The 22,127-nt window shown below is 34.0% G+C and overlaps 2 protein-coding genes across 3 annotated transcripts; one reads left to right on the top strand and one right to left on the bottom strand.

Annotated features, from left to right (window-relative positions):
• Positions 1–252: 252 nt before the first annotated feature.
• Positions 253–15,303, top strand: LOC132204485 (uncharacterized). 2 transcript variants are annotated; one of them, XM_059633009.1, is made up of 11 exons: positions 253–372; positions 578–838; positions 4,463–4,719; positions 8,176–8,312; positions 8,365–8,527; positions 11,435–11,615; positions 11,667–11,793; positions 12,452–12,541; positions 12,927–13,028; positions 13,548–14,016; positions 14,354–15,302. In XM_059633009.1, the coding sequence occupies exons 2-11, from the start codon at positions 641–643 to the stop codon at positions 14,796–14,798; spliced, it is 2,169 nt and encodes a 722-aa protein (XP_059488992.1). In that variant the 5' UTR covers positions 253–372; positions 578–640; the 3' UTR covers positions 14,799–15,302. The 2 variants fall into 2 exon arrangements, with proteins under 2 accessions (XP_059488992.1, XP_059488993.1); XM_059633010.1 differs by having other exon boundaries at positions 261–372; positions 581–838; positions 14,354–15,303.
• Positions 15,276–22,123, bottom strand: LOC132204484 (protein patched homolog 2-like). Its single transcript, XM_059633008.1, has 15 exons — positions 21,948–22,123; positions 20,252–20,504; positions 19,903–19,973; positions 19,601–19,823; positions 19,125–19,406; positions 18,971–19,068; positions 18,798–18,918; positions 18,316–18,629; positions 17,765–17,996; positions 17,383–17,698; positions 16,987–17,129; positions 16,775–16,933; positions 16,595–16,720; positions 16,024–16,290; positions 15,276–15,715 (listed from the first exon to the last, which is right to left on the bottom strand). Exons 1-15 carry the CDS (start codon positions 22,049–22,051, stop codon positions 15,509–15,511), a joined length of 2,916 nt encoding a protein of 971 aa, XP_059488991.1. The 5' UTR covers positions 22,052–22,123; the 3' UTR covers positions 15,276–15,508.
• Between the last annotated feature and the right edge of the window lie 4 nt (positions 22,124–22,127).

A 22,127-nucleotide genomic window follows, 5' to 3' on the forward strand; every position in this document is an offset into this window, starting at 1 on the left:
TCCTTGTATATTAAACATTTTTAAAATTTCCACCTTTCTTTATCAATTAGGAAGTCAAATAGTCGTAGCAATTGATATATACCATGGAAGTCTTCAAAGAAAGAAGCGATTAATTTCACCCCAATTGAGTTGGATCGCCGTTCCATTCTTTCTGTAATCATGTCTGGTGAGCTGTAGTGCGCAAGCGATTGTAAAAAAGGAGGCGGGCGACGCCGTTCTGAGTTCAACAAAATTTCCACTGGCCCCAGTTGCCAGTTGGTTCGCGGTTTCCAAGGATGAGGGACGCTCGCGGTCTGTGCAGAAAACGACAGTGACAAAAAAACACCAAATAAACATGATGAGGAAGCTTTGACAGAGAAAAATCCCAGAGAGGTATGTTTATTTGAAAAGATAATTTTTATTAAAAAATCCGAAATTTCTCCTGAATATTTAATTCAGCCGCAATTTTTTTATGTGAAAATTGCATCTCATGAGTAGAATAAAAAAAGTTTAATTTCAAGGTTTGCGTCAATTATATTTATCTCTTGAAAAGTAATATTCTTGGTGTTATCATGGTGACTTTTATATGTGTCTGCAGCAGTTTTCCGGCCGGATGTTTTCAAAGGTTTCCTGAGGTGAGACCACAAGACGAGGAAAGACGATGGACGACAATCTGACTATGTCATCGGTCGATGTGGACCTCCTCGACCTGGGGTCCACCGTGGCCCCGGAGAGCCTCAAGCCCAACTGCAGCGTCATCCACAGCCAGCTCCCTTTCGACTATGGAGAAAGAGGATCCAGCATCCACCACGAATACCCGATGCTCTTCGTCATTCCCATGGCCTTCATTCTCGCGGTGGTGAGTCTTGAATTAAAATTAATAATAATAAAAATTAAAAAAATGCAGCAAATTAATAAAAAATAAAAAAAATTAGGAAAAACTTGATAGTCGCGTTTTTTGGAATCCTACAAATTAATTAATTAATTATAGTCCAATTAACACTTTATAAAACAATAATGTTAGAAACAATTTTTAATTGTCCCTCAATAATCGCCATAAAATTTGTTTCTACTGTTAAAATAATTTGAGAGGTTTTGGGAACCTAAAAAAGATCATAGTTTTTATGTTCACTATTCTTTGTAAACAATTTTTTTTGCAACAAAAATGCTATTTAATTTTATAACTTTTAAAGATTCTCATATCAAATTGAAGATCAAATTTCAAAAATTATAAACGATATTTGTATTAATTTTTGACACGAAAAGTTGGAAATCGTAATGAATCTAACTGAAACTACTTCCGACCTTGGTACGATTACATAATTTTCTCCTTAATCACATTCTTTACGATAAAGGAATTTTATCATAAACGTAACACAGCGATAAGCGTAAATTATTTCCGTTCGCTGTATTTTTTACTCGCTCTCGCTATAACTTCCAAAAAGCCCTTCAACGCCGTCATGGCTTTGAAAATTTAATTTAACGCAATGATCATCGGACGTTTTAAATTAAAACTCTTCAGCAATCATGACGTCACCGTAGAGTTAAATTAAATGTTGGAAAAAAACGCGAAAATTCAGTCAAGGTTATCTATAAGGAAATTTGAATTTAATAATTGTAAAGTATAAATTGATATTTTCGTATTTTTTTTTTTTCATTTTACCAGTTTGCATTATGAATTCCGCTACACATTAAAAGAAAAAATCTGTAGGATCTATTAATTTAAATAAATATAAATATAAAGAGTGAATAATTTTAATTAATTGATGTATGAAATTCGTATTAAATGAAAGTATGAAATTATGTTGTTAATAATTTATAAACAAAATTAAATAACCAAAATAAAAGTTTCCAGTCAGCTAATTTTATCACAATATAAGTTTTTATTTAAGAATGTAAGAAAAAAATTGAAACATATTCATTAGTCATTTTTTATGGCTGCAGTGAGTTTATTTTTTTTAGATAATTTGTGATGCGCGCATATAAACGGAAAGAGGAAATTAAGCCATAGTGCATTAGGTGTGATGAACGAGCTACTTTTCGCTCCAACCGACACCACACCCTCGCGCGCGGTTTTTCTTCTTACACTCCTTCTCCTGCAAATATAATTACTCTGCGCGCGGATCGCTGTAATGGACTGACAAACTTTTATACCGCTCATGTGTTTGAATGTTTGTTATCTGTGTAAATACAATGTACGAACGATAGAGAATTTTATTGAGCGGATATAATGTTTTCGCCGAAGGATTAAATAATATTGTTTATGATGGACTTGTCACTTTTATTAGAATGAGAGCGGCGGCCTGTCATTTTTACGAGCTGGGCAAAAGCATTATTTTCCCATATAAGTGCCAAATTTCATGCTGGGTAGAAATTACACTTTAAAATTTCATTTCAATTAATTTATAATGTCAGATCCATTATATTGTAAATTTTTTGACCAATTAAAAAAGTATTTTTTACAGTAAAAAACATTTTTTTATTAATTAAATTATGTTTAAATAGAGAGATTCGCAATTTTTTTTTAATCACACATTATATAATTATTCAATTAAAAAAAGTTTGCAGCTCATTTTTGTTGAATTTTCATCGATTTTTTCAGTAAAATTTTACAATACAGAATTTTCTATCAATAAAAAACTAGAATTTTTTATTATTATAAAAACTTTTCTTTTTGCCAATATATTACATTTCTTTTATTAAAAGGTTTACATATTTTTTTTTTAAGAATTTAATTTGTTTACATAATTGACTGGGAAATCTATATTAAAAGTAATGCTCCATTTGACCAAAACTCCAATTTGTTCTTCTTTCATTCCTTTCAATAATTCAGCAGCAGACAAAAAGACTACATAGGAATTGGTGTGAAGAGCGAATTTATCTCTAGCTGGCCTTTTGATACCTAATTGGATGGAAAAAATCGGAAAAGCTTTTTTCCCTCTCCATAAATTTTGGCGACGGCGGCCCCATATCACCAAATAGCAGTACTTGCCGAGGCGAGCAATTCCACGCAAGCTTTTTACTTTCAAGGTCTCACCGAGTCGTGTACATTATTTTTGCCAACGTTAGATCAGATTCTACAACTTTAGTTTGAGTGATTTACTAAGTACACGTCTCTTTAACTTTAACTTGAAAAACGACATAAAAAGTGCTTTTTTGGTTCTCAAATATTTCAATTTGAGTAAAATATAATAAAATGTTTAAATTTATTTATAAATTTTTAAAAGGATTTACAATTATTGAGCCAGTGAAGAACTCTTTTCTAGATCAAATTTAAATTACAAAATTGAATTGGAATTCGGAATCAAGAATTGTTAATCCTTGCTTCATATTTAATTTTGCTTCCATTTGAATTTTTTAACTTTTGATTGAAAATAGAACAACAAACGACTAATTTTATTTAAGAAGTTAATGTAAAATAGTAAAAATAGGTATCATGCCAACTAATAAGCATAAAGCATAATTGTTATAAATGCTTTCAAATTTTAATTTTATTTATAAAAATATTTGAATAATTTTAGTCTCGGATATAGCTTATGTAAATAAATGTAATTTATAAAAGGAAACTGTAGAAATAGAAAAGAAATTTAATTATACCTTGAAGTTTTGGACGTGGTTGATTTGAGGTTTACGAGCTTTCGCTTGAATTTAAATTTCAGTCATAACCGTCTCTAAACTCAGAGAAGGAAATATGTTTTTTGAGATAAAAAAATTCCACTTCAGCTAATTGTGCGGGTCGCGTGTTTAAACGTGTCAATTTACTCCGATAACGCTGATTTTAAAAGGCGGCTTTAATTTCCAAATGGCTTCTTGCTCTCTGCTTTTATAGCTTAATTACTTACAACATACTTTTGTTGAAAATGCAAATCGTGAACGAGTTGTGGTAAAGCAGAGAGTGTGGCAGCGAGGATGTCTAATAAATTTAGAATATTAAAATCGATGAAGTGAAAAGACGGGTTTTTTTTTGCTCGTGAAAGAAATTTCATAAAATAAAAAAGACTTTTTGGTCGCACGATCTGCAATCCTAATACATGATAAAAGTATTGCTCGATGAACTAATAAAATAAATTTTTCAATGACATCATAGCCGATTTGTCTGCTCTCAAGTGCTTGAGTTGTTTGATTTAAATTAAATTTAGAAAAATCTGCTTATTTAAATACACAATTCCTTTTCTTTGCGAAAAATTAAAAGCTTTTGATTTTGAAAAACTGCAATTATTACTGCCTGACTTATAAACATATGTATTGAAAGAAAAGATAAAAAAATTGATAAAAAAAAAAAATGATACAATAATTACAGGAAATAAATAAAAACAAACAAAGTTATTCCTTCTTCAAAAGAATAGCTTTCTACACAGACATAAAATATAATCTTGATCTTCCTTTTCCCCAGAGTAATGAATATAAATTACGCAATTTCTTCTTGTCTCGCTTTTTACATGAGCAGAATAAAGACATTTTTTTTTTTTATCTCGATTTGTAGGTGAGCCTGGCGTCGGTGGTGGGCAACGGACTGGTGGTGGCCACCATCATGCGGCACCGCGGCATGCGGACGCGCACCAACCTGTTGTTGGCCAACCTGGCGGCCGCCGACATCCTGGTCGGCGCCGTCGACATGCCCTTTTCGCTCATCGCCCTCGTCAAGGGCAGGTGGGTGTTCGGCAAGAACTTCTGCCAGTTCAACGCCTTCACCACCGGCCTCGCCCTCATGGCTTCCATCCACACCCTCATGTTCATCAGGTAATTAAATTAAAATAAGCACTTTTTAATCTCAATTATATAATAAAATTTTTGCTCTCTACGAGTAGCAAGAAAATGCAAATGATTCTATGATAAAAATAGTATGTTTTATACTTTATCTGTTTATATTATAATTAGGGTAGTTTAGGGTTAATTTAGAAGTTTATTAAGAAAATTTATAGCTAATTAATTTTATCTGATCATTCTGCTCCATTGAGAAATGTGCATAAATTTGAAATTTTAGAAGAAAATATAAAAATTATTAGTGCAATTTAATATTTTTTATAAGCAAAAACTTTCATTCAATTTTTCTGGACGGGGTGTTTAAAACAATAGAGGCCATTTTTGGAGAACAATAGTAGATTTTAGCCACCATTGTCGTAAAGATTTGATATAAAGGTTTCATAATATAATTTATCTTCTGGTGCAAATAAATTTTTGATTATGATTAGTGTAATTTTTATGTTTCAAAAGTTAGCTTACAATGCAAAAGAAATCAATCTGTTAATTTAAAAAAAAAACAGATTAAATTATTAAATCTATACTCTAAAAATATTGCTGCTGAGAATTCCTCATACAGTTTTTATTTATTCATTTTAATTTTTTTTTCTTTTTATAATGTTTTTATTCAAATTGTTTTAGTTTTGGCAATTTTTAGTTTCTCGATGATTTCAACAAATTACATAATTACATAATTTTTCTATATTTTTACTCTTCCACTTGCGCTCTAAGGAGCAAGGTTGAGAGGTGACTTAAAAATACTACTTGCTCAATATCAAATAAACATAAAATTCTTTGACCGTGCAGAAAATCCTCTCGTCCTAACGGTTAATGGAATAAGTCGCCAATATTTTGGTCTGGCGCGCAGCTGCCCGCGTGTCCACTCTGCGAGTCTCAATAACTCTTGCCGCGTGACGCGCACGCTGAAAAACGACGCTGCCCATTTTTCATTCGCACTCATTCCTTAATTACAATTGTTTTTACAACGCCTGACGCACGCGAACTTGCGTGCCGGAAACGTAAACATGAACAAAAGAGGGTGAAAATAAAACATAAACTCACGACAGGTGGCTGAACGCGCATCGATTGGTCGAAAGTAAGCCAAAAAAACAATATTTAATATGCATACCCCAAAGCAGATCCTTGAAATCAGATTGATTTAATTTGAATTCCCGCGGAAATTACCGAAAGTTTAGAAAAATGTTTTCAGAATTTGATACGTTCTTAATCTAAAGTCACTCTTTCTTGCACGTGCTGAAGAAAAATGAAATTGATATACGCAAATAGTTTTTTCTTCTTTCGCCGCCGAGTTATAAATAAGTAAGAAAAAGTTCGCGAAAGAGAGATGTGTGTTGAAAAATAACTCGATCTGTTTTCATAAAGTCGAAAGCCAAGTTTTTGTGTCTTCTATACACCATGACAAAAGTTCATCTCTCATTCGAAATTATGATTAAGAATATTTTTGGTCAGGACCTATAATTGGAGGAAACTTTATTGCTCTCGTCACTTTGACGTAAGACACGTGTGCGTATTTTCAACTGACGTTTTCCTCGTCTTGTCGTGTTTGCGAGGGCGCGCGCACAGTAGCAACTTTTTTCATTTGAGCAAACTACCCCGCCTCTTGATTGCTCCTTTAGTGCAAAACATCAAGACTTATGGTGGTGCGACCACAAACTGGGCAAACTGCAAGAGGTCACGAATTACTTTTGACTCTTTTGGGAATACCCCAAGGCGTGGGTTAAGAATGACGATTCTGCCCAAATTCTCTAAAAAAAATTCAATTTTTTGGAATTTCAGAATTTATAACTTTTACAATTAGAAAGTGAATTAAATAATTTACTGAATTAACTGAAACACTGGCTCACAAAAATTTTATTCAAGATTTTAAGCTATTTTTTCCAAAGCCAGTTTCTGACTTCTCATATTCTTTTCAATTAATTGAAAATTTTCTGATCAATTTGAAAGGCTGAAATTGGGAATTGCAATAAAGAATTTATCTCCGCTCTCATTGTTAGATGTTTAATTTCAAGCTTGAGAGTAACACACGGAATTTTTGTGTAATCTTCAGCGAGCACAAATAGAATCGGCCTTGATTCTTTTTACAAACACAGTTTGCCTCTAGCTGCAATCTTCATTTGTGAGTTTGTGCAGAAATCAAAACCGTAATGTACGGCCAGACACTGACATGAGACAGACATTGTGAAAAGATGTGCATTTTGCATCTCATTCGGGTTGAAAAGTTTAGAGGAAATTGAATTTAAATTATTCATCATCAAAATGATTATGCTGATTTTACATAATAATTTAAATTTAATATCAATAAAAAAAGGAGAGTAGAATAATAATTATAATAAAGAAACATTTAACTATAATAATTAGTATTTTTACTAAATAAAAATATTTTACTTTTAGGTTTTAAAACTATTACACAGTATTTTACTTTTCATTTTATTATAATTGATTGAAATTAAATATTGATATTTAATTTACTAAAAACAAAAATTTAAGTATTTATCAACACTTTTTTTAATGAAGTGTTATAAGAATAGCCGCGCATCTTTAGCACTTCTCACAATTCATGTAAAAAGCTCGTCTGTTTGTTTGCAAAAAGCGTTCATTGGAATTCAATTTCATTCTCACTTTGTTGACAGCAAAAGCTGCTCCAAATAATTAATTCAGAAAGCGTTTACCGCCTCCATGGCACTCAAGGCGTCCTGGCTCAATTTTTTTTCTCTTTCCACGGCGCAAATTGCCGGTCCTTAACCCGACCAATATTTTCGTCTTGAGCCGGGTGCTTTGGGAAAACGAGCTGTCACAGAGTGGGCGGTCGTCTGGGGGTTGCTTGCTCGTCACCCCACCGCAAATGAGCCCGTTGACCTTTATTGCTCGCGGGAACGCGTTGGATGGATGGTGCACGCGTGGGAAATGATGTCAGTAGACTCTAATTTAAGTTGCCACCGTTCTTATTAATTAGGTGTCAAGCGCTTGATGAATTTTTTTTATCTACAGATATAATTAATTAAACTTAATGTAAAAGATCATAGTCTGGTGGTGTATTTTTTTCCGCATTTCAATCTAAAACACAATGTTGTAGAATTAAAAATGAGCATTAATTTCTTGGCAGACACTTTAAATGCTTTACAAATTCACTAAAACCACAAACATCACGTTCAATTTCACCACGTTACTTTTAGTCTTTTAATAACAGAACTAAGTAATTTTTTACTTCAGCAGTTCGTTCGTCTAAATTCTTCTTGAGAGCAGTTTACAGTTCATTGCCAAGAGTCTCTTTACTTTTACGAGGGCGAATTTTTCTATAAATTTTTTCAAGAGCCAAGCGTCCTTTACTAAAAATAGGCTGACCACGCTTGTGAAGAACGAAAGACCGGATCAAATAATTTTATAGTGTGCAAAATTTTGTCTAGCATCCAGTTTTTTTTTTTTGCATATTTGCAGCATCCACAAATACATCTCGATGACCCGACCCTTCAGCAGGGCAATGACCCCGTTGCGGATCTCCCTGATGGCGGCCAGCGTCTGGTTGTGGGGAACTTTCTACAACTCGCTGCCCCTCTTCGGCATGACCAGCAACGGTAATATTTTAGTATTTAATTACTTCATTTATTTTTATAAATTAAATTTAAGTTTACAAGTTGGGTGCAACGCAGTGCGGCCCAATCATTCCGTGCGAACGCTCCGAAAAGATTCACTCGATGATCAACACCTTGGTCAACTTTGGACTGCCCCTGATCGTCATGTCCTTCTGCAACTTCAAAATTTCCAGTGCTGTCCGCGACCACATGGGAAGGTCAGTTAATTTTCAATTAATCTATAAGAGGTTAAATTAATGATCTTCAAAAATCAAATTACTTTTTGACTGAGGATATTTTTATTTCTACGATATTCAAAAATTGTTGTTCTTCTTCATTGTTTTTTTTTTGTTTTTTTTTTTAGAATTTTTTAGCAAAAGCAAACAGAAAATAAATTTTTAATTTGAAAATTTAGGATTTGAGAAAACAAATAATGGAATTAACTTTTCATTAACTATTTTGGCCCTTCGGGATTATTACAAAATTTCAAAACGCTCTCTATTTCCAAAACCCATAAAACTTGTATCTAAAAATAATCTGCATAAAGTTAATTTATCTTCAATCTAATCTTTTTCTCCCTGGTGGTCTCTCTGAGCGCTAAATGCAAGCGCAGGTGTTTTTCCCGAGTGATTTACGACTGTGATCTACTTATTTTTTAACCCACTTGTTGCGTATATCCAAAATTTGTACCCATATATATTTATTTTGCCAGTTTACAACCCTTCTGCTTTTTATCTCTTTATTGGACGAGACAGAAGGGTGATTTTTTGAGCAAGCAATATATGTTTTACGAGCCGCTCTCTGACTCACACTCGGCGCTCTGTTTATTTACTCTGAAAAGTTCAATGCAAAACTCGACGTCATTTTTGCTGAAGCGCATGTCATTTATTTTATGGTTCAAAGCCTCGCTCAAAGGAAATCGCCTGTGGTTCGTTGAATGGCAAACTTAATGTTTTACAGCATTTTTTACACTTTACAACAGAGGCTACTTAAAAACAATAAATAATCGGTATTTCTTTATGCGAAGGACAAAAAAATCATAGAAGCTTTTAAAAATAATTGTAAAAATCAGTTATTTATTTATTTAATGTTTCCCCTTTTCCATAAAAGAAACATGAAAATCTCTAAAAACAAAATCTGCAATAAAAGATAAAAAACTTCAGAAACATTAATTGTTGGCTATTAAATATGACCCTAGAGGAACTTTAAAAAATAAAAAAAAAAGTTTGAAATGTTTGAAAAGTCAGGCGTCAGGCCATGACAATGAGCTAAAAAATGTTTGATTACAGTTAATTACAATACTTTGTAATTTTGATTCGCAAAAACTTTTTAATAAAAGCTCTTTATTTATTCCTTAATTTTTACCGATTTTTACTTTTATTTATTTTTTAATTTATAATATCTGGAATTTAATAAATTTTGGTGTAATTTTTTTCGTATTTATTTTCTCTGTTCAATGTGCAATGTCTTTCTTTGATGTGAAATATTCGCCATCCTGAATAATAATAAAAAATATGCACTAAGATTTTAGCTGATGTAAGATAATTTAAAAAATAATTTCTGTTCCAAAGTTGTTGTTCTTCATTGCTTTTCTAAAACCATACCAATTTAATAACATATGATTTTGCTTGTCTGGAGAAACGATTTAATTTATTCTAATCATTTTTTTTCATAATTTAAATATTCATTGAAATAGCTTACAATACACTCCATTTAAAAAAAATATAGAGCAAATTTCTACATAACTTTCAGTTAATTTATTTTTTAGACCATTTTTTATGTAAGTAAAAGCGAAAAACCACAAATGTGCCTGTTGGTAAAACCACTAAAAGTGCAGAGTTAAAAGCCGTGCGTTTTATCTTTAGCTCGACTTCCTCTCACACAAAATTGGTGTTATGATTTGTTCGAGGCTGGGAATAGAGAGGTTTGAAATATCTCGGCGCGCGTATTCCAGCTCCAAAGATAAATAATCTTGCGCGAAAAGCTAACGTGTGTCTAGAAGCAAATAAAGTGTTTCGCGATTTTCGAGCGTGTTTGCATTGCAAGGGCGCGTACATTTCGTCGGGACACCAGGATTAATTGTGAATGGGTTTCGTTTGCGTTGGAATTCGGACAAATGTTTACGACCACAGAGCTCAAATGAACATAATTGGAGGGATTGATGGAAAATTTGTCGGAATTTTTAAATAATGAACACCATTTTGCAAAAGAGCTCATCAAATTTCATTGTGAGACAAACACACACAAAAAACTTGAAAATTTTTACTTATTGAAATAACAAAAATGATAGCACAAGAAGTGGATAATGAGCGAAATTAAAAAAGTTGCATTCAGAAAGAAAAACATACTAAATATTATAAAGCCTCCAATAAGCTCTATGTAAAATATGACAATTAGATTAGATACTAATCAGTATTTCGTTTTACTCTTTTTCCAATATAAGTAAAACTTTATATTAAACATTTTAATACAATTTTTGCTATTTATATTTGTTTATAATTTGCAAATTAAGCAAAGTTTATTTGTTTTCAACAAGGCAATCATCAAGGTTAAAAAAAAAACTATCAAATTCAAAACTTGAAATTCCATAAATTGGAGAGAAAATTGAAGTCAAGAAGATTTAACATAAGCAAAATAAGAGGTCGTTTTTTTCAAATTTTTTATTTGAATTCGGTTTTTCCTCAATCGGGTGTTTGGAGTCGTTTATTGTTTCGAAGAAACAATCTTCTCTCAACGTCTGCCGAGAAAAGCTCATGAATTATAGTTCCAGCCTCAAAGCCCAAACATGTAGAGCAGAGGATATATTGTTTCTTTTTCTTTTGCAAATCAATAAACGATCCTAACAACCCCTCAAGGAAAAGGCGAATTTCAGTTCAAACATACGTTGAGTCAACCCTCTACAAATTAGAATTAGAAAATATTAAATCTCAAAGGCCAAGTTTTAATGTTATTTTGACGATGCTAATTTGTCAAAATTAATTTAGGAGTAATTTTCAATTTTCAGCAAATATTTCATAAGAATCATAATTGAAATCAATTTTTATTAAGCGCCATATTTATTAATTTATTTTTTTTTTTTAATTGGGATTTTCGATGGTTTTTATAATTTTTAATTGTTTTCTTAGGATGCGGGCCTGCTCGAACGTGAACTATGAAAACTCGGTTCTGCAGCAGAAACACATCACGGTGACCCTGGTGATCGTGATGGTTTGTTTCCTGGCCTGTTGGCTGCCCTACATTGTCTACTCCTGCCTGCTTCTCTCGCTCTCCGACAAGACGAAGGTGCCCCTGTACCTCAACCCAGTCGTAATCCTCCACTTTTTTACTCTTTTTAGGTTGTAAATAATTATTTTCAAGGTGTATTGGTGCGGATACTTGAATTCTGCGTGCAACCCGATCATCTACGCCTTCCGCAGCCCCAGCTTCCGACAGGGTTATCTTGAAATCCTCTGCAGAAGAGGCAAGGATGGCAGGCTTGGTCTTGGTATAACAAATAATAATATATTAATATTTCTCATTTAATTAGATATAATCTTTTTACATGAAGTTTGGTTTGGTAAAATAATACTCACAATCAGATTGATTTAAGCATGGTTTTTATGCTAACTTTATATACGAGTCATTTTTCATTTTTATAATATTTTTCAATGGAGCTATTCAATTGACTTTTAAGTTTATAATAAAACATATATTTCATTTTATAAATTTACAAATTACTGATTTAAAAGACCTCAAATTTATTTTGAATTGTTGTTTTTTAATTAACAATTCAATTAAATAATTTAATTATAAATATTAAAATTGATATTAGTAATCAGAATATTAAATTATTTAAACATGAAATGGATAAAACATGTGAAAACTTGCACTGTTAATTTAGAAACTTAAAAAAATCCACTTTTATTATAAAGATAATTTTGTTGATAAAAGGGTTTTTATTGTTTATTATCTAACCACAAAAAATCTCTCGTGTTTTTTCCTGCTGCACTTGGCCAGAACAAAATACTATTGGACCCGCCATGCCTGGTAATCAAGAATGTGAAGATTAGAAAAAAAACAATAATATTTTGTAGTTATAAAAAACTCGGCGCATTATGGCCGCTCCGAGTGCCTCTAAAATAACCTTTTGCACGGTTTTCCAGGCAGTTTCTACAGCGGATCGGCCAGCGGGAAAACCAAAACCGCCTCGCAACGCACGTACCTCTCGCAGTACTCACGAAAAACCCCCAGAGGTACAAAACTAATTCGCAATCGAATGCAATTACTTGAACTTTGCCAATCTCACTCTCTGGTTTTCCGCTTCAATTAACAACACGAGCAAAACTTTTCTCTCTCTCTTCCAAGTTTTAACCCACGCACTTTTGAGCAGGAATTTGGAATCCAGCGGTGCTGGTCGAAGATGTGCCCTCCACTGATTTCGAACTCGAAATGCAGCAACTCTAGAAAAATATATGCTTTTGTGTAAAAAGGCTTTCGCTCTTTCAGGTAATTTTTTCTCATTCTGCAAAAATATATAAAAACTCGAATAACTTTTCTGCACGCTTGAAAATTTGCTTATAAAGAGGTGAATTGTTTTAATTGGTCTTTTGAAGTAAATTTTTTTTCTCCGGTGATTAGATGGCTTCAAAAAGAATAACTGCTTCGCAAGGCTCAATTTGGAAACGCACCCTAGCAAATTGAATGAGGTTTCGGTTCGACACTCTCTACTTCCCAACTCAGGTTAGCTCTCTGATTTGGAATAAAATTAACATATTCCTTGTTTACACAAATTTAATTGTATTGATGGTGAATAATGAATAATTAATTTCAGATTGTTTTATTTTTCTACACAAAAGTTTAAATACAGATCATCTTGCTTAGTTTAGAGCTGAAAAATATGGATTATCGATATTTGATAATTAAATTAAATGAAAAAATCTCAAAATAATTTTCATTGCAAGGAATGAAATAAAATTTTATGTTGAGAAGACTAATTTGTTCTAAATCTCATATTTGTGCATATTTTAAGCAGAAAGAAAATTTTGGTTTAAATGGATATTTATGCAATTTTGATATTTCTTATGCATTTCCAAAATTTCCATATTATATTAAAGTGCTTAAAAATATTGAAAATTTAAATGAATATTTCATAGGTAAAAAAAAAACTACAGATACAAGCTCGGATATTCTACTGAACAACTTTCAATTTACCATTTAATTTATTTTAATCAAATTTTAATTGAATTTAATTAAATTCAGGAATTGTTGCGAAAGCGGTGCTGAACCACCTGAAGCACCGCTCGCAGCGGATCGGCGTGCTCAAGTCGTCGCCGTCGGCGCCCGACCTGCAGGTTTTATTTGCGCAGCAAAATCGGCATCGGCCGCCGATGCGCCGGTTCGATACGGACACGTGTCTGCTGCCGACGCTGACCTCGGGGCTCGACCTGATGGGTCACTGCGAGCAGGACGAGCTGGAGCGGGTGTGCAGTTTCCACACGTTGCCGCCCGAAGAGGAAGAGGACGCGTGTCTGATGGCCACGCAGGACGACGACGAGGCCATTCCCATCGTTCTGTACGACGAGAACGGCGAGCCGAGGAACATCCGCACTGAAAGCGGCGCCTTCGTCGTCTCGCTGCAGGACGAGAACGGCAGGCTCTCGGGTCACGTCCGGGTCATCGTCACAGACACCGACGCCATTTCCAACACCTCACTCAAAACCATCTCCAGGTAAAGCTTCAGGAAAAGCCAAGTTTAAAAAAAAAAATTGTCTTTTTAATGTTTTATTTTCATTTCTTTATTTTAGTCAATATAATTGATAAAATTTAGTTCAAACTTTCCATATTTTATTTTGTCTTTTAAAACATAATTTTGATATCCAAAAAAGATATTTTAAACACCATTGGAATTTTTATAAACTAACAATTTTACTATGAATTAATATTTAAAAATAAAATAAATTATTAATAATTTCAATTTTCAACAATTTACTTGTATATTTTTCCGTTTGTATTATTTCATCCTTTCTTTTTACTTAAAACAATTTTCAATTCTGCAATTTTGGCAGGTCGTTTGGAGAAGACCTGAACCTGCCGCAAATCGAGAGGCACCGAATGAGCATGTTGTCCCTGATGGAGTTCGGCCGCAACTTTGACCTCGACACGGTCACCCCTGTGGCCAAAAAGACGGACAGACGGGCCACCCACCAAATCCTGAACCCTCCGTTGCCGCAGATCAAGTACAGGTCGGACCCTGGCGGTCTGGCCCTGCGCAAGTTCGGCTCAGTTGAGCGCCTCGGAGGAGAACGAAGGCGCCTCCGAAGGGGGCGCGCGCCGCCCCGAGAGCGGCAGGACGCCAACGTCAGCACAGAGGAGCTGACCAGTCTGCCCCTGGGGGCGGAACGGAGGCACAAGGGTCTGCTCGCAGCGGCCGGAGGCGGCATCAGGAACTCCATCATGGCGCTTTTTGGAAAGGCAGGCTCTGTCAGCAATTTCGCTCCGACCAAGATGTAGATTTCGATAGAGAGAGTTTTGTTGAACGTTTGTGTGCCAAAAAATTATTTATATCCCAAAGAAGCCATCTTTGTGCTGGTCAAGTTTTATAAGTTCCTGCTCTTACCACTTTTGTACAAACAGTCAAGCACCGGGTTTGCCAACTTTTGAAAAATACTATCAATTATATAAGGAAATTTAAAGGTATGAATTTAATCTTTTGGACCAAGATTGATAAATTATAACGTCTTCTAAGTTTCCAATTAAATTTTTATGAAAATTTTTTAAATCAAAATATATCTATAGATTTTTTTAAAGTTACTAAACCCTTTCATTTCATGTGTGCCATTCATTTACATGTAAATAATTAAATTAAAGTAAATGCATAATTTTGCTCTCTAATAGCCACTCGATTCCATTAAAAAATATTTAATATAAAAATAGCCTCATTGCCTCCATGGTTGTAACAAAAAGTGTGTGAATGTGAATAATAAAACCATATACAGATGCATCATCAAAATTCTAGAGATTCATTTGCAAATGCGGTCACAAGTTATTATTATTTATAAATTGCAGAATATACACAAGAAGGAAACCAAATTGTCTTTTGAAGCAACACGCACAATAATATTATATCTTGTGGCAGTTTCATAATCTGAGTAAAAACATCCTCAAAGGCAGGATGTACTATGAGATCATGCATTAAATACTGAATGTCACATCCTTGGAAATTAGCACTGCGTTATCACAGGAGATAGTTCTGTTTGCTTCGGTGGCTCGTCCGAATCCGAAGAAGCGGCGACCACATTCATGGGCAGCTTTTGAGGCGACGACGCTTCTTCCACCTGCGCGTACGGTGCTGGACCGACCAAGCTCAAAACTACAGGCAGGAACACCAGGCCGTGGAAAAGGCCAAACACCACGACCAAGAAGAAAATCTGAAAAAAAAGAAAAAAGTTTTAATTATTTGATAAATGAAAAGTATTTATTTTATCTCTAGCGGAAAACAAAAAAATAACTTAAAATATTTTAATTTTGAATTAGTTTTTGATTCAAATAGTCCATGGATATAAAAAAAAAACATTTACAAAATGTCATTTTTATGCTTAAACCGGTTTTCTTCACTTCCATGATCGTCTCCTCAAAAGATGTTTTTCTCAAATTTATTAAATTTTAAAATTTACAATATTATTTGTATTAATATTAATTTGTAAAAAAATAGCACGTTTTAAAAAAATATTTTTACCTTGAAGTAAGTTGAAAAAACGTGGGAGTCAGAGTCAGCGAGCAAGATAAACGCCAAAAACGTGCTGAAACCGCCGTTAAAAACAGCAGGTCCGATTTGCTTGACCGTCTTGATGGCCCTTTCCTGCCTCGACCCAGCAAAGGTCATGAATGAGTGGCCAATGTGGGCGGCGTAGTCGACGCAGAGGCCGATGGCCAGGACTAGATCGATGCACGAGACGACGTCCACTGTCAGTCCCCAAAAGTGCATCATTCCACTCACATCGATCTGAAAAAAAAATATATTGTGAATAATTACAAAGACTTTTGAAAACAATCAAAAATTAAATCTGATTTTATTGGTCATCTTTTCGCAAAAATTCAGCTTTTTTTGGAGAATTATTTTTGGAAAAATTAAGGGAGTTACAAAAATAACAAAATTTCCAAAAAATTAACATTAAAAATTAAGATTTCAAATAAAGTTTTCAATATTCAATATAATAAAAAAAATTCTTGAAAGAATTATGATTGCTCAAGTAGAAAATTATGAATATTTTTAAAATTGTCATAACACTCTTTTAATTAATTCTTACCAAAGTGAGCACCACGCAGAGCAGAACTAAAAGGCAAGCTTTTATGTCCACGATGAGGAGGAGGGTGGTGAAGAAAACGCACACCATGGCACAGGAGAGGTTTCGCAGCAACTCTTCCGCAATGACCTTTGGTGAAATTTAATTAATTTTAAAAATATTTTAAATCTTTGAAAAAAGTACTTCGTCTGTTTCCCAGCCGGCAAAAGCCCTGGCCCAGACTTTGACCTCGGCGCCCTTTCCAAAATCGGCCTCGGAAATAATTTTCTTAAGTCTGTTCATAGCAGGCACGTGCTCAAATGAGCCTTTGAACTTCCTGAATTTGAAGTCAAAGCTGGAAATCTGAAGAAATTTTTTTACAGAGATATTTATAATACACATAAACCTTATTTTACTTTGACTGGAGGAGCAGGTTTCCTACATCTCGGCGTTCCGAAAAACATGAATTTTCTTCTGTATTTAGAACCGCTTGGACTGAACAGAAATTTGCCCAAAATATCTTTAAATCTCGCATCATCCAGCTTTTCAACAGGTAAACCTAAACAATTTGCCTTTCGTTAGATTGTAAATTATGACATTTATGTTGCTTTAAGTTTTTAAATTTTATCCTCTTTTTAGTTTTTATCTGACCAATTTTTGCAAAAATCCACAAAATAAAATGGAATTTTTATTCATTGGAAAATTCAAAAAACAATTGATTAATAAAACATACTTTTTTTTAAAACGTGCAACTGAAGCTTCATTCTTTAAAAATTTCCAAATTTAGTCTTTTATCAAAAGGATTTGCTCACTTGTGTTGAAATGCACATTGCTGTAAGTCTGAAAGGGAGGGTACCACGCGTCGACCTCCTTGATAATGTCCTTTTGCTCCTGCAGCCTCTGAATCAAATTGGCTATCGAGTCCAAGTGCTCGGAATGATTGAAACCGCTGAGGAAAATATTGCCCGGCTCTCCGTCACCAGGGTAGTACTGCTTGGACTTGTCAAAATACTTGAACAGGTACGAGCTTTGTGTCAAAAACCACACGGGGTCAAATTCTTGGCGCAGCAGCGAAAGACCCCAAGAGCCGACAATGAGCAAAACTCCTGTGCTCAAAAGGACCAAAATCTGGAAATGTCAAATTTTGCAATAATCTCACTCAGACAAAACTTAATGTTTTTTTTTTATTTTTACCTTTACTGGTGTTTTGAAGAGGATTGAGCCGAGAATTTTGTCGAAGGCGCTTTTGAAGAAATCCTTTTTGCTGCAGTCGTTGGGCTTGTAGTTTTTGTACTGGATGCAGAAAAAGCAGCCGTCCCTGTTCGACTCAATCCTCCGCAGGTCCAATGAAAACCAGGCTGTGAAAAAGGTGGCCTGCAGAATATAGGTGGCCAAAATTCCCACGGCGGCGTAAATGCAAAACGATCTGGAAATAAATTAGCCCAGAAATTCATAATTTGTGCTTATTTTTTTTTATATAAATTTAATTTAATTTTACAAAAATTTCTTCATCAATATGTTCTGGAAAAAGGTCTGAATGGGCTTTTTTTAAATAATTAATCTTATAAAATAAACAAATACCAATATTTATTAAATTGAATTAAGACTAGTTTTCTGATTGTTTGATAAACTAAAAATGTATGAACAATTAAATCACAAAACTTTAGTTACCTTTCATTTCTTTAAAAATATTTTTCATTTTATTCTTACAATTTAATATTTTTTTTAGTTATTATTTATTTTACCTGAGCGAGGGCAGGACCGTTGTGGCTCCGATGGCAAAAGCGGTGAAGTCGGTGAGCGATGTGATTGTTATGGAGACGCCGGCGTGTTTCAGGGTCAGACCCAGTCGCTCAGGGAGGCTCAGGGTTTGCGTCTCAGGCCCCAGGGTGGCCCAACACTGGGCAATCACGAACATGTCGTCGATGCCGATTCCCAGCATCAGGAAGGGTAGGATGTTGTGCACGGGGCCGTAAGGAATGGAAAAGGCCGAACACACCCCATATGAAACGACACAACCGATCGCAACACTCGCAATTCCAATCAACGATAAGAGAGCCTGAAATTTAATAAATGTGAAATTTAATTTCAATAAACTACATTAAATAAAAAATATAATGAAATTTTTAATTTATTAATCATTTTTAGCAAGATTATCTATCAAACTTGTTTGTATTAAAGAGAATATTTAATTAATCATTTTAAAATATTTCTTCATATTTCTTACTCTTTGTTCAACGAGATTGAATCTCCCAAGCATCAACTGAACATATAGGAACATTATTATAAATCCAACGGATAGTTTTTGAGCATCATTCTGAATGGTTTTTCCACTAATATCTCCAAAGCTAAAATTCTTTCAAATTAAATGGTTCTTTAAATAAATTTTTTTTTTCAAACCTTCTTCCAGCAAAAGTAAACGTTGTAATCGTCCCATTTCTCTCCTTTTCCAACACTTTGATTAACTCCGCTTCCCATTCCAAAATATCTTTGGCCACCTAAAAAAAAGGTTAATTTTGTAGGAAAAATTCAAATAAATTAAATTTTTTCTTACTTGGTCTCCAGTTCCGGCGTCGTTGGTGATCTTGCCCTGCAACGATTTTGACGGGTCGCTCTCCACGAACCAAGAGACCAAAATGGTTTTAGCGCTGATGATGGTTCCGTTGTTGCCGAATTTAATTCCGCCGAGCGATTTGGAGAAATCTCTGGGCGTTCCAAAGACAGGACTCACTTCGGTTCCGTTAATCGCGCTTGAGATTTCTTCAGAAGACAAAGTGGCGATTTTGGCTCGGTCGTAAGACCAGATTTCCAATAAAGAGCTCAACCAACATGTTTCCTAACAACATTTAGAAAGAAAAATAGTAACTACAATTTTTTTTTTATTTAAAAATGTGTAGCTTTGTGATCGGTTTAAGAAACAAAAGCAAAAACAAGAGCAAAAAATCTGATTAAGAGAGGAAATCTTTTTGAAAGTTGCAGAAAGTTGAATTTAATTTATTTTTAATTCAATAAAACAGAAAATTTATTTACCTGCATGCGGTCTAAGAATGAGCAGTACGTGTCCCGGTCAAGGTGGACACTTGGGTCGAAATTGGTCAAAAACGACGATTTTCCAAAGTCGTCTTTTTTGAAAAGATCCTCGTTAAAAGCGTCGTCAAAGTCGCTGCCGAAAAAATCGTCATATTCTGGCGCTTCCGTGGCTTCTCTCCTGCGCCTCGCGGCTCCACCCTGACCCAGGTTGACAACGGGAATTCTGAAAATAGACAAAAATTTGCTCAAACCTTCCATTTTATTGTTTGGGCTAAATTTAACAAAGGATAAAAGTGACTCACTTGAGGCAAATTTTATCCCACGTTGTATCTTCGGACTGAATGGCGGCCACTTCCTCAATTACTGATAAAATCTGTATCATAAATTTAGTATTTGAAATACCAAAGGGGAAATTATATGGGGAAAAAATTACATTTTTTTAAAATATAATTTTATTAGACTTTAATAAAAAAAAACTAATTTTGATTTCAGTGTTTGTCAGATTAATAAAATACTGATAAAAATCAATACTAATAATTTTTGCATGAAATCTGGAATAAATTAAAATATTTAACTGTCATTTATGACACTTAACATATGAAGATTTATAAAAAAAATTTCATTTTCAAGTATTAAATTGCATGAATTAACCTCTAATAAGCTTTGGCTGGAGAGAATGTTGCTCTCTTTGGCTTCAAAAATGGCAAACTGCGGGCGAACGTTGTTGGGAAAATTGCTCCTCATCCACTCGGAATCCCTGACGAACTGCGAGTCGGACGGAATCCACAACTTCTCTGGCCGGTTCTCCTTGGTGAAGTTAGACAGGCCCATGGCGAACAGGCTTCCGATCAGCAGACACCCGACGGTCACGAAAAAGGGCCGCTTGCCGATAGAACAACCCAACCTAAACCGAAATTAAAATATTAAAAAATGCACACTTGATACGAATAAAAATAACTATTTTTTTTTCACTTGAATGTGATTTTTTTATTTTAAAGAATATTCTCAACTAAAAAAGGTATAATTTGAGTAAAAGTAATTTGAATGAAAAATTAATGAAAATTGCGGAAAATTGTTTGATTTTCCTTTTCCTTAAAAATAAATTAAGAAAAAAATCAAGTTTACAATGTGAGAATGTTGAGAACGGCAAATAATACTCGATTGATTTCTTCCCCAGGCCCTCCATTAATAATTTTTCCTGCACCTGTGTTTTCTGTTCTATTGAATTTATTATTTAAGATTCATTCCCATTGTTATGAGAAAGATGCTTCTTGTTGAGATGTTCGAGCCTTGAGAGTGTGTTTCGTCAATCGACTTTCGCGCCTGCACTCTAACCAAGCAATTTCGTTTCTCCGAAGGTATTGTCCCTGAATCTTAATATTTAATATGCGGAACGCCCGAGGTCTTTAAAATTATTTCAAACTTATTTAATAGTTTTTTCCTCTTTGTTCCGGGGCAGTATAAAAAAATCATAAAAATATCTTTTGAATTATGAGGCCGTTACTTTTGTCAGAATGTTCGTGCTGGCCTTCCTGACCACCTTTCAGATCGATAAAAAGTAAGGACTTTCTTGGAATCCCAAATATTTATATAGAGTGAATAATAAAAAAACGAATGCCGAAGAAGCGAAATTATAAAGATTTGGAAGTTAATGGGAACAATGCAGCTGACGATGCTGATGACGCTTTTGTAGTAAATTGGCGTAATTGATTTCGAACACGAAACGAGCATTCCAGAGCCACTAGTAAGTTTGGCCTTGAATAATTGAGGAAATGATACGCGGCGGCGAACAACGTGACTGAATTATAATTCATCTCGATTATTACATGCAGTCTTGACAGGAGAAAAAATTTATCAATTCAAAAAGGATCAATTAGATTGCCTCGAGCGAAAGAAATCCATTTAAAAATAATTTTTTAGAAGATTTAATTCGTTGCAAAGATATTGACAATAAATTTTAAGTAAAACTCATAATTTTATTTTTAAATAATAATTTAAAATTTTTTATACTTACTTTTCAATTATAGAAAATATTTTATGTATTTAAATAGTTTTTAGTAATATATTTTTTTAATAGCAAAAATATTTAAAAATGTAATTTTATTTGATTATTTACAATTTTTTTTATAAATTATAAGCAATTTTAATAATGGTTTTTTAATTATATAAATCATTTTAAAAAGAATATCTACAAATTGTAAGAACAAAAGTGAATTATCAAAACTTTGTGTATATGTGTGTGTGTTTTTTTTATCGTGGGAAAAGGAATACAAAAATATTTATCTGTTACATAACAACACATTTTGCCGGTGTCATGATAGAGTATAAGAATCGAAAAGGCTCTCACCAGTAGAAGAAGGATTCGAGGCCCGCGACGAAGGAGCCGCCCAGTCTGGCAAAGCCCACCGGGCCCTTCTTGTGGGCCAAGGTGGTCCCCAGCCCGTTCCGCATTGTGCCGCAGAACAGCTGCTGAACTCAATCGAAGCTGCTCAAACTCGAGGCTCGACCAAAAGTAATAAAAACAACA

The sequence above is a fragment of the Neocloeon triangulifer genome, unplaced genomic scaffold (assembly GCF_031216515.1).
Source record: "Neocloeon triangulifer isolate White Clay Creek 2 clone unplaced genomic scaffold, ASM3121651v1 ptg000022l, whole genome shotgun sequence".
Lineage (NCBI taxonomy): Eukaryota > Metazoa > Arthropoda > Insecta > Ephemeroptera > Baetidae > Neocloeon > Neocloeon triangulifer.

Bases quoted from the DNA above. Each gene is read 5' to 3' on its own strand.
- LOC132204485 (XM_059633009.1), top strand. From the start codon at position 641: ATGGACGACAATCTGACTATGTCATCGGTCGATGTGGACCTCCTCGAC. The intron at 8,313-8,364 runs GTAATATTTTAG...ATTAAATTTAAG, and splicing joins CTTCGGCATGACCAGCAACG to TTTACAAGTTGGGTGCAACG. The intron at 11,616-11,666 runs GTAATCCTCCAC...ATTATTTTCAAG, and splicing joins CCCTGTACCTCAACCCAGTC to GTGTATTGGTGCGGATACTT.
- LOC132204484 (XM_059633008.1), bottom strand. From the start codon at position 22,051: ATGCGGAACGGGCTGGGGACCACCTTGGCCCACAAGAAGGGCCCGGTG. The intron at 20,505-21,947 runs GTGAGAGCCTTT...ATTTCGGTTTAG, and splicing joins CTCGAATCCTTCTTCTACTG to GTTGGGTTGTTCTATCGGCA. The intron at 16,721-16,774 runs GTACTTTTTTCA...ATTTCACCAAAG, and splicing joins CCGGCTGGGAAACAGACGAA to GTCATTGCGGAAGAGTTGCT.